This window comes from Acartia tonsa, chromosome 4 (assembly GCF_053477335.1).
Source record: "Acartia tonsa isolate MP-2025a chromosome 4, ASM5347733v1, whole genome shotgun sequence".
NCBI classification, from domain to species: Eukaryota; Metazoa; Arthropoda; class Copepoda; order Calanoida; family Acartiidae; genus Acartia; species Acartia tonsa.
In genome coordinates, this window is record NC_137263.1 from 44,211,326 (window position 1) to 44,222,392 (window position 11,067).

General features: G+C 33.1%; 2 protein-coding genes and 1 long non-coding RNA gene across 3 annotated transcripts; all 3 read left to right on the top strand.

Moving 5' to 3' along the window:
- The first annotated feature begins 170 nt into the window (after positions 1-170).
- LOC145317366 (uncharacterized) lies at positions 171-4,534 on the top strand. Its single transcript, XM_080158414.1, has 9 exons — positions 171-349; positions 728-810; positions 1,265-1,333; positions 1,562-1,652; positions 1,812-1,943; positions 2,595-2,716; positions 2,969-3,135; positions 3,528-3,836; positions 4,277-4,534. The coding sequence occupies exons 1-9, from the start codon at positions 203-205 to the stop codon at positions 4,486-4,488; spliced, it is 1,332 nt and encodes a 443-aa protein (XP_080014540.1). The 5' UTR covers positions 171-202; the 3' UTR covers positions 4,489-4,534.
- LOC145317367 (uncharacterized) lies at positions 4,528-8,943 on the top strand. Its single transcript, XM_080158415.1, has 9 exons — positions 4,528-4,561; positions 4,758-4,837; positions 5,810-5,910; positions 6,133-6,268; positions 6,572-6,612; positions 7,070-7,440; positions 7,681-7,761; positions 8,309-8,473; positions 8,765-8,943. The coding sequence occupies exons 1-9, from the start codon at positions 4,531-4,533 to the stop codon at positions 8,926-8,928; spliced, it is 1,170 nt and encodes a 389-aa protein (XP_080014541.1). The 5' UTR covers positions 4,528-4,530; the 3' UTR covers positions 8,929-8,943.
- A 971-nt stretch (positions 8,944-9,914) lies between these two features.
- Positions 9,915-10,914, top strand: LOC145317369 (uncharacterized). The gene is made up of 2 exons (XR_013878978.1): positions 9,915-10,050; positions 10,491-10,914. It is a non-coding gene; the product is annotated as an uncharacterized LOC145317369 (long non-coding RNA).
- Positions 10,915-11,067: the final 153 nt, after the last annotated feature.

Sequence of the window (11,067 nt, forward strand, 5' to 3'; positions counted from 1 at the left end):
TAGTGGAGCTTTACTAAAACTTGAGAACTCGATGTCTTAATTTGAAATCCTTTATTAATAAAATTACACTTAATTCCGAATACATAATATTTACCAAATATAAATTGTAAACGCCTCTTTTATCTAAGATATTAAAATTATTACCTTTAATTGAATCACAGAAGAATAGATAATTTCAGATTTTTAAAATTAATTTTATAAAATGGCTGAAGATAATTTTGGAAGTGGTGAATTATACAGTGCTAGTCATTATTACTGGAGTTGTTGTTACGTGTGCTCGAGGAAGAGTAGTCAGGGTAATGTCATGAAGAGATGCTCCAGATGTAGATGTGTGAGTTACTGTTCACAGGTCTATGATTAGATATTATTATTAACATGATCCTAAAATAGGTATAAAGTTGAAAGGATTTTGTTTTATCAGTCAAGATCTATCGAACCGTTTGAGTTCTCCATTTTAGGGAAGTTTCACGTACATAGGATGGTATGAGGCTGGTTTATTAATAGTTTCAAGTGTCATGGACGGGTAAAGGTTATTATCTATTTGACCATTCTTCCTATTATCAATAATTTAAGAGTTAATATAATATCTATATGTACTTGGTTAGATTTTGAAGTAAATTTTCCAAATAATTGTAAATCGTCTGGACAACAGAGGAATTATCATCAATTTCTTTTTTATAAATAATAAATCCAGTTTATACAAATAGTCATAAATATTAAATTTTAGGAACATCAGAAGCAAAACTGGAAAGAACACAAACATTTGTGTAAATATTTAGCCACGGCTGCCGCAAATGTAGAACAGTTCAAGTAAGATAGTTTTTCGCAGCAGAACGAATGAATTTTAGGATTGTTTTTTTCCTTGCACACAATATATATCTTCATCCAATACACATAAACACGATGGCATAAGAAATACTTAGATTACTTTACATATTGAGTAATAAGACTTTGCCTCTAGTCTCCAGAGGCTTTTCCCTACAAAAAAATGAAAGTTTAGAGAGATATTTTTTCTTTCTTGGGGGGTAGAAAGTGTCTCACACCCAATAATCTGTCGAAAACCACTTTTATTACAGTTTACAGTTGTTTTTCGGTCCATTATTATTATTGTCTGGGAAATAGGTATATTATTTTCAAAATATAATTAAAAATCAAAGAAAAATATCTGGGTTTAACCAATTCCTATCTACAATTTAGATTTTCACATATGTTTTAATGACTATAATGTTATTCCATTTAATAATTTTTACATATTGTGTTTCAGCTTTTTCTCTGGTTTTGATTCTAAAGAGATGGAAAGCTGGAAAACCTTTCGAATGAATGCTATCAAAACGTAAGTACTTTTAACTTAAGGTCTCTCCTGAAATAGAAGCTTTTGTTGTTATTCATATTTATCAGTTATTTATGCAAGGAATTTTTTTGATTGGGGAAGGGTGTAATATTCACAACCTTAAATTCTTTCTGGACTAACACAAAGCTCCCCTGAAAATTGAGGAACTATCAGACAGACGGAAATAATCCTGCTTTGTTAAAATATTGAATTTATTGTTGTAATATTTAGCTGTGAGATATTACTGTCCACAACATTGACCCTGGCAGAAAAAGAAATATTTTTGTTCCCCCGTGCCTGCAGAACCTGTAATTCTACCCAGGTAAGCATATGGAGACCTTATATTTAAAAGAATAAAGGGGTTTTACTTTTACCGGCTTCTTTTTAATTTTATAAAAACTTTCAGTATCTAAGACCTAGCTTATCAGCCATTTCATACGTAATAAAAGGAAATAATGAAAATAATGTTAATATATACAAGGAAACTATGTATGACTGCACAGAATGTTACTGTGTAAGTTACTGTAGCCAACAACACAAACAGGAGGACACAGACCAACATAAATCCATGTGTAGGAATCTAAGACTGGCCTTGGTTGCTGATACCTATGAGGTAAAATTACTTACCTTTCTAGTATTTGATTGTACATAAATAGTTTCATTGTATCCTAACAATTTGACCATAAAGACATATAGAGATCCAGAGATATAAACTTTTAAAAATTACTTACACTATCTATAATACAAAGTAGCTTGATGTCTGTCCGTCTGAAGCTTAAGATCTCGGTAATCACAGAACCGATCGGATTCTACTCTTCAGGGTATATACTTATTGGTCCTGTGGTGGTTTTATGGTATTTTCTGGGGGGGGGGGGGGGGTGGGACACCCCAACCCCCAAAAAATAAAAATCCCCCCCCCCCAAAAAAAAAATCTGGGGAAACTACTTCACATAAATTATGGACAGCAGCAACAGAATTTTTTTTTTTTTTTAAATTACCTCATGGGGCAAAGCCGCTAGTTATACATATAAAGTAGTGAACAGTTCATTCTTCTCCGTTAAGATATCGGTCACCACAAAAACCGATTGGGGTTCTCCTTTTTAAGATAGATTTTAAGGCTATGTTATTGTCCAATTTAGGTATTTTAATAATAGTGGGCCATTTCCCTGCCCCCTAGCTCACTTTCCCTTTAAATACTGAGTCTCAGATGCTAGGGGTGCAAACTCTATTGTTTTAATAATGTTTATAAAAGAATATTATTTAGAGTAAAGTTAGAATTAGTCTGCCTGCCATCCCCAGTAATGTGGATAAAAAGTATATGGGGTCAGCTCCGGATATTACACATTTCATACCAGAACCATTCAGGAGTAGCAATAATGAAATTAGGTAGGTAGCATTTTATTTTATTTGTTAAGAAAATTAAAAGTCAGTTGACAATCTTATGTCTAAAATATCTTTATATATTTAAAAGTATTAATGTAATTTTTTAACCAATAACATTTTTGTGAAAAAAATAAGAATTAACAAAAATTATTAAAAGAATGCCGTAAGCAAAGTCTATCAGTTGTTTTGTTTTATTTAAGCTAATGTATTAATTTAATTTGTTATTGTGTAACATAATTTCTTTTCTATTTTTAGTAAATCTGAGTTAGATCATTGTTTCCTGTCCTGCCATATTTCTGGAGCCCTAACCTTGTTGCATGCTATGGACAAGTTTAGGCCTGAACTTACAAACAAGAAAAATTTGAATATTCACATTGTTGGTGCTAATATGTATGAGATCCTTGGTCTTATTAAATGGGAATGTAAGTATTTTATCTATGAACTCATTTAAAAAAGAAAAACATTGAACGCATAGATTTACAAACAAGTATAAATAAAATGTTTCATCTCTCAGATATTAAAGATACAGAATATTTATCAGATATAAAAACAAAAACACAGACCACATCTCAAAATAATCGTACTAGGCATCATAAAGTAAAAAAAGAAAACTCTATAAAAGTACCTTTAAACTTTCATCTGCATTGATACATGTAATACCTCATAAAATTATCATGTTTTGGTGCTTTCTCTTTAAGTGCCTGTCGAGCATTGACCTAAAGTCATCTAACCGATATTATATCTACTTTTCCACTCTTTGTGCTCAGCACGATAGTCCAAACTGATCATTGATCACCATTCACCATGTTTTCAGACTTGCTGCACCGACTCCCAGAGGTGGAGAGCATCGGCTACCACTTTGTTGGACCTGACCTGGAAAATTCTGTGGAGGATGAGAATCAGCCCTGTGTTCCCTGTTGTGACCCTTGCACCGACAACAATAGATCAATATCCTACTCCCTGCACCCAACAAAATATGGGGAATTTAAGAAGCAGGACGATTACGAGGCGCCAGATTTGATTCTGGTGCAGAATGCCGGGTTCTCCGAGTATGCTGACAATGAGGAGACTATTGAATGGACGGAGGGATGGGCGGACTTGCCCAATCTTGTCCCACAAACAGGTAAAAGAAGGATACGCGAATAAAAATAACCCTGTCTTTAATTTCAAAATTAGAATATATTTAGCTCAGGTCAAAACTTTCGAATCATGGAAAAAAAGCCAGCATATGAAAAAAATATTTACTTTTCCTAACCCAAATAACCTATCAAAAAATACTGTGAAAATACGACGAAACCCGCTACTTCGTTTTCTTTCCATGATCCAAACTTTCTTCCAATCATAAATATAATGTTTTTTTTTCATAAGAAAAATAAACTTCAACTGTCATAAACCTTTTTCTGTGCCCTAGTTGAAATCAGAGATATATGCAATGCATGCATAGAGCAATTTTTGAAGTGGTAATTTTTGCATTAAGTCATTATTTCTTAATAAAGACTCAACAGAGGAGGATTTTCGTTATTTACTATTCAATTTACAATATTGAGGTTTGTTAATTTTAAGGTGGCTTGCTTGTATTTACATCTTATACTGGTGGCGAGGCCAAGAAAGACCTGGAACGTGTTCAGAAATACTGTGATGTCAACCTTCTGGTGAGCGAGGAGAATCCTATGCGTAGCCTCCGACCCTGCAGGGACTGGGAGAGAGATCTGAACAAGGATGTGTTCTATTCCAACCAGTATTATACTGTGGTCCAATTTAATTCTGATAAATAAGATTCTTATTTATTATTTTTACCGCTATTTTTCAGATAAAAAATGAGTTTAGAAGAGAGATTAATGGAACTAGGTATTTACATTATTTCTTCAATGGTTTATTTTTTGATGAGATGTTTTGTTTTGAGAGTTCTTAGCGGTTTATAAAAACTTTTGTCTTTTAGACCTTTATTTTTTGTCTCAAACCATTAATATTATGTCTTACTTCTTGTTAATTGGTCTGGAAAAAAAATCTAAATGTTAAATTAATAAGTTATTCTTTTTTTCAGCTGATGTAGCTGATTTAGGAGAGCCACCTCCAGAAATCCTGCAGGAACGGAAAAAAGATTGGGACAATCTTTTTGAAAAGGTATAAATGAATGATAGCATTGTTTTTAAGGTAGGTATATAAAAATCAACAATTTAAATACCATAAAATTTTTACAATTTTGGGACCTTAGGGGTTGAAAAAATAAGAAGACAAGAATATGAAATATGATAACCAAATATTATTTGTTAATACTGGTATATGTGACTGTCAGATTTATAGAGCTTCGCCTTTATGGATGATTCAATCCTTATTTATTTTTTCGGTGCTTCCCTCACCCTCCCTCTTTCATTTTTAAAATAAATTTTAGGATCTACTGCAGTTCACGGTAAAATATTGCTGGTAACGAATATTGCCAAAAATCTATGAATTTTAAAGGCTGCTAGCTGCCAAACGGCTGAACGTACAGATCATACCCGCACACCATTTTAAGCGGTATAAGAAGGCCTACAAACAATCTGGAATAGCCAAGATCCTATGATGCACAGGGAAAGCTTCACTGAAGAAAAAACGCGTAAAATAGGCCCTTTTCGCGCATTTCTCTAAACTGCGAGATAATTATGCATTATTAATTTATGACTATTCCAGATTATTTGTAGGCCTTCTTATGCTGCTTAAAACAGTGTGCGGGCATGATCTGTACGTTCAGCCGTTTGGCAGCTAGCAGCCTTTAAAATTAATAGATTTTTGGCAATATTCGTTACCAGCAATATTTTACCGTGTACTACAGTAGATCCAAATTTTAAATTAGGGTTGAGTATTTTTTTTCTTTATGTCTAATCCTTGCGCTGGCCTTACACCTGCAGGGCTTCCCTTGGTACCGAATATAACCAAACCTAACCCTACGGTAATAATAAATACCATGAAAACTTTACCTTCTTCCTCCCAAATTTTGAATTATTTTAAAACACCCCCTTGTTTTCGAGGGAGGGGGAGGTTTTTGTGTTCAACTAGGCACTTTGAGGGAAAACGCCTTTATTTTTTTGTTCATATTTCTTCAAATTGTAATTTTAGTATGCCAACGTTGAAGATGACGAAGAAGGATTAGGCTTGGAGGATTTGGAAAACTTCGCAAAAATGCCAGAAAAAGTTTCAACTAGAAACCATCTCAAAAGGTTGGTTTCTTTTTTTTCTGGGGAAAAGCTTAGGGGAGTCATTAGGAGGGGAGACACCTGTCATATTCAGGCCAGGGTGAAGTAATAATCTATATGCTATCAGGACTGGGAGTTCATTACAAAAACATTCTTTTATATCCTATGATTTAACTCATCCCAAAATAAATCAGCATCTTAAAAACGAAAAAAAAAAATTGTAAACAAATTGTCAACCTGTTGAAGGAGCGCCCTGTACCAAAAGTACCTGGATGGCAAGGGTGACCTGGCACTGGAGGTGGCCACACAGTATGGAAATATTGATCCTCATACAGACGAGGAGGATTTGGGGGAGGAGGAAGAAGAAGGGGAAGATGATCAGGTATAATTTACCTCCACCCCATGGTTAGTAGGAAAGGGGGGGGGGGCCGGGGGGGTTTTTGCCACTAATCCCATTAAATCCCAATAAATTGATTCTTACCTAGAAAACTATGTTTTTTTTTACACATTGATGATTTGAACAAGAATAACTACAAGAACATCAATAGTATGAAAATAGTAGGCAGTTTATCAATATTTATGATACTGCTCTTATTTATTATGATTTAGATTTTAATGAACAAGTAGGTAATTAATTAAAGTTTTCAATCTCACCCATGTACCTAATAATTTTTAATTTATATAGTATGAAAGTGATGAAGAAAGTGAAGTATATTTAACAGCCAGGTACTAATAATAGACATTTCTGAAAATATTTTTCCATTTTTCTTCTCCTTGGGGGGGAAAAACAAGTAAAATATATGGGAGGGGGAAAGGTGAATAAAATAAAGAGTAAAACATTTTTCTATTTTTTCCCTTCCTTTGGGAAAAAACTAGGGGGAAAAAAATTAAATATTTTGCACCGGGGAAGAAAAATCAATCTTGTGTACCCCTGGACAAATACTTAGTCTTCAATTACGGTTTTTATAGGTCAAATGTAGGATTTGGAGGTTTGTTCCAATTGAACTATTTAATACTCGTTTATAAGAAGCAATATATGATTTTTAGCTTTCTAGGATTTTTCTAAATAAATATGCATAACACTTTGTTTACGGGATCTCTGTATAGTTAGTTTCCCAATTAATAAAAAATCTTCATGGAATAACTGAATATTAACCAATCATAATTTACTTTCATTTTCTAGAGAGGAAGTTACTGAGAGTACGGCTCAATTTATCAGAAAAGTATTTGGACCTACAGAAAAAGATTATACTTCACCGCTCAAGAGAAATACTCCCATGAGAGAAGCAACTCCTTTGAAAACAATAACTAACACTGTATCAGCTAATTCCCCTAGTTCAGAAAGTTTAAAGAATTTTCTATCACATGTAGTATCCCCAAAAAGGAAAGCAGATGCTGTAAAGCACATAACTCCTATAAAAGTGTCAAAATCTCCCAAGAGGTTTGTCTTCAATTCTTCAAAGAAAAGTGAGCCAGGCAAAGAAAATATGGATGGAATGGACAAGACTTTAGAGATAAGTCCGAGGGTTTTTAAATCTTTGAACATTTCTACAGGTTAGTATTTTCATTTTTTATACATTTTTTTTTCTCATCTTACATATATAATTATCATAATTTACTAACAAGAAAGGGCGTTGGCATCAATTTTATCAAGGGGGGTTGGTGTGTCCAAACTTTTCAATCAAAAATTTAAATTTACAATTACATTTTATATTTGGGGATGTAACTTAATTTATCTTCCAATGTTATATACCTAAAGATTCCCGAGTTATTTTAATGTTTTTTTATATTTAGATGAAAATGTGCCAAAAGAGGAAAGTTTAATGGAGGAACAAAATTTGATTTCATCACAAAAAATGAGAACACATTTACCCGGTAATATTAACCAAATTCTGGTCTTATATTTTTCTTATATAAAGAAGTAAGGTTTTTTTGTCTTTAGCTTAAGATTCAAATAACTGGTGATCTATTTTAGGGGTGCTTTGCCTTTAAATAGCTATGATGATTTGATGATCAATTATTTTTAGATTTGGGTCTTGACTCTTGGGAATTTTCATCCTTAAAATACAGAGCTCCTAGATGCTAGTGGTTGGGGCATACATCTAACTCTTTCTATTAGTGTCATGCGCTAGATATAGCAGCAATAGATTGTTCTTTTAGTATGAAGCTACATACATAGTTCAAATTTGAACCTGAAGCCTCTTCGAAAGCAAAGAGGCTCGTTATGGTTCGTAAGATAACATTACTATAAAACTTTGGGTACTAGTATAATTTACAATTCGGGAAGAAACCAATCAAAATTCAATAAAAGCATCCAAAGTTCTTGAGCCGACAAAAAAGATAATTTAAAAAAAACTTTGAGTACCATTGTAATTTACAGTCCAATGTCTCCTCCTCCCTAATTTTAATGCTATGTGTTTAGTTGATGAAGAAGAGGATGATTTCTATTTCTACTCCCCAAGAACACCAACCAACACAAAAACTGACCGAAGTAAAAGAAAGTCAAATAACAACAAACTGTGTGGTAAAGAGCTGTTTGTGTCGCACAGTAAGACAACTGAAAATGAACATACACAAATTCTATCAGAGGAATGGATTAATAAATATATAAAAGTAAAATAAGAGTGTTGACAACCTTATTGAAATTTTGGTAAAAAAAGTCAACAAATTATATAGTCGTACAAACGAACTGTATACAAATAGAATGACGGTGCTTTTTTAAAGCCACGAGGCCCAATTTTCTCTTAATTTTAAACGTCTAAAGTGGGGGGGGGGGGGAGGTATGTGGGAAGGAATTTTTAAAAAAGTTTATCCGAAATTTTTCATGTACGTACTTTACCTAATTATAGAGTACTGCATTTATAAAATTCATAACTGTAGGATAATATCGACGAAGATTTTGAAACTTCTGAAGAAAATATTGAAATAGAAGATGATAACCAATCTGAAGTTGATGATTGCAGCGAAGCCTCGGATATTTTTAATACCTCAACAGATTCTAGGATTCAAGATGATATTAGGAATGGTTTTGTTCATATATAGGATTTTGCTGGCAAAAAGGAAAAAATGAAAAAATTCAAATAGTAGCTGTAAGTATTCAATTTTTAGTTGGCTTAAAGATTTGGGTACCTTTATTAAATCTTAATTGGTTAATACGAATCTTTCCTCGAATAATTATAATCTACTAAACAGGGGTTTATATTCTGCACAAGATTCATATTTATCTGCAAAAATATATTTGATCCCCCACCCCTTTGGAAGTCCTAACTGTGCATGGTAATGAGTTGCGCCAGTTTTTGGTCAAGAAATTCCCCATACTCTAATTATTTGTTTCATGCACCTGCCATAGCAGCACTAGGTACCATTTTTAACGTCTTTAGTTATGATACGGCATCGGATCGAGATTCGATCCTATCAACAGCAGATACGCTACATGTAACGTCAGAGTCGCGGTTGAACATAATTATTCATTAACATATTTTAACATATGAACAATGATAGGCCAGGGAATGAACTATCAAATGATGGAGAGAATGTCAGTTCTGATGATAATGATTCTTCGGAAATATCTGGAATCATTGTTAATCATGTGACAGCTCCAGCAATTGAAGACCGAGAGGAAAATTCTGAAAAGGAAGAATCATTTATTTCAGGAATAGTTTCATTTTTCATAATTTTTAATGGGAAGAGGGCGAGGGGGTGTAAAACATATTAAAGTTTTTTAAAGATGTTAATTTTTCTGATATTCATTTCTGGATCAATGGATAAACTTTCCTGAAATTTAAAACTCAAACAAGCTAAGGTAGTACAGAAAATAGCATTAACAGCTGAACTAACAACCTTTCCCCTCCATCCTCCATTTTGATAAAAGTAAAAAAAAACTAAATGTGGTTTACCAAAAAAATAAAAACCTGCACATGAACAATAGTTTTCTAAAACCTGTCGATCAATGAAAGAAGCCGTTTAAGAGATCTTAACAAATTTGATGATCTAATATTTCACAATACACATAGAAATGGAAATGATACTATTTTAGAAGAGGAAAGAGAAGAATACAGACATTGTATAGAATGCGAGCAGGAAACTATATTTCCTCTGAATTTAAGTCTGGAATATTCAGAGGAGTTTATTTGTGATAGCTGCATTCTTAATTCTCAACATCAGGTTAGTTTACATACAGTTAGAGTTAAGGGGGGGGGGGGTGGAAAGGGATGTATATTCTGCACAAGATTCATTTTTTACCCCGTCTTCAAAATGATTCCCCCCCCCCCCCCCTTAGTTTTTTTTTCAGTATTCTTTATTTTACTTATTTTATCCCCCACCCCCTTTATCAGGGGATCCCTTACAGAATATACACCCCTTGTGGTGGGTGGCTGATAATTATCGCCCATTGTTCTATTCCTGTGTCCCTGGATTTTTAAGATAAAAAAGATCACATTTAGCAAACTTTCATTTATTTTCTCTTTTGCTAGGTATGTTTAAATAGAAATTGACGTTTTCAAATATTTTAGACAAAAATCGACGTCAATTTATCTCTCAAAGACAAATTGTATACTGTGAATACGGGATCATCATATTAATTATGTTTCCCCTTTTAATTCTAGTATTGTGGTGAATGTGAAGCATGCCATGAAAATGTGAAGAAACTCAGCATCAGATGGAATATTTTAGATCAATACCTGAGTGGCCAGTTGACAGAAGACGAATAATTCCTAGACACTAGAATTTTCATTTTGAACCGAATTATCATATTCTATTAAAACTTTTGAATAATCACTACTCCAAGTACCTTACCTAGCTTAGCTAGTTAGATCCATTTTAATTAGCTAAATTAAAGTTAATTCTTTGTCCGGCAAATAATGTGTAGTTTATTTTAATACTGATAGGAATAGTTATTTATCGCATCTTATTATAGACAGCTTTTCGCGGACATAAAAATGAAAAATTATAAGATTAAAACCTGTTTTGTTAGCCCCGAGGGGCCGAAGTAATTTAAATAAAGTAGTGACAACTAAATAAAAAAATGAGGTTTAAAACTCCTTATAAACGGCCAGGGTGGCCATAATGTACGGATTTACGGAAATGTACGGAATTGTACGGATTTTCAAAAAAGTGCTAAACAAATGTTCGGATTGTACGGATTTTTTATTTTGGTGTACGGAAAATCCGTACATTCTATTT

Excerpts from the sequence above, each read along its gene's own strand:
- LOC145317366 (XM_080158414.1), top strand. The coding sequence starts at position 203 with ATGGCTGAAGATAATTTTGGAAGTGGTGAATTATACAGTGCTAGTCAT. Across the intron at positions 350-727 it reads GTGTGAGTTACTGTTCACAG|GAACATCAGAAGCAAAACTG; the intron begins GTCTATGATTAG and ends ATTAAATTTTAG. Across the intron at positions 1,334-1,561 it reads CGAATGAATGCTATCAAAAC|CTGTGAGATATTACTGTCCA; the intron begins GTAAGTACTTTT and ends TGTAATATTTAG.
- LOC145317367 (XM_080158415.1), top strand. The coding sequence starts at position 4,531 with ATGAGTTTAGAAGAGAGATTAATGGAACTAG. Across the intron at positions 4,562-4,757 it reads AGAGAGATTAATGGAACTAG|CTGATGTAGCTGATTTAGGA; the intron begins GTATTTACATTA and ends TCTTTTTTTCAG. Across the intron at positions 6,269-6,571 it reads AAGAAGGGGAAGATGATCAG|TATGAAAGTGATGAAGAAAG; the intron begins GTATAATTTACC and ends TAATTTATATAG.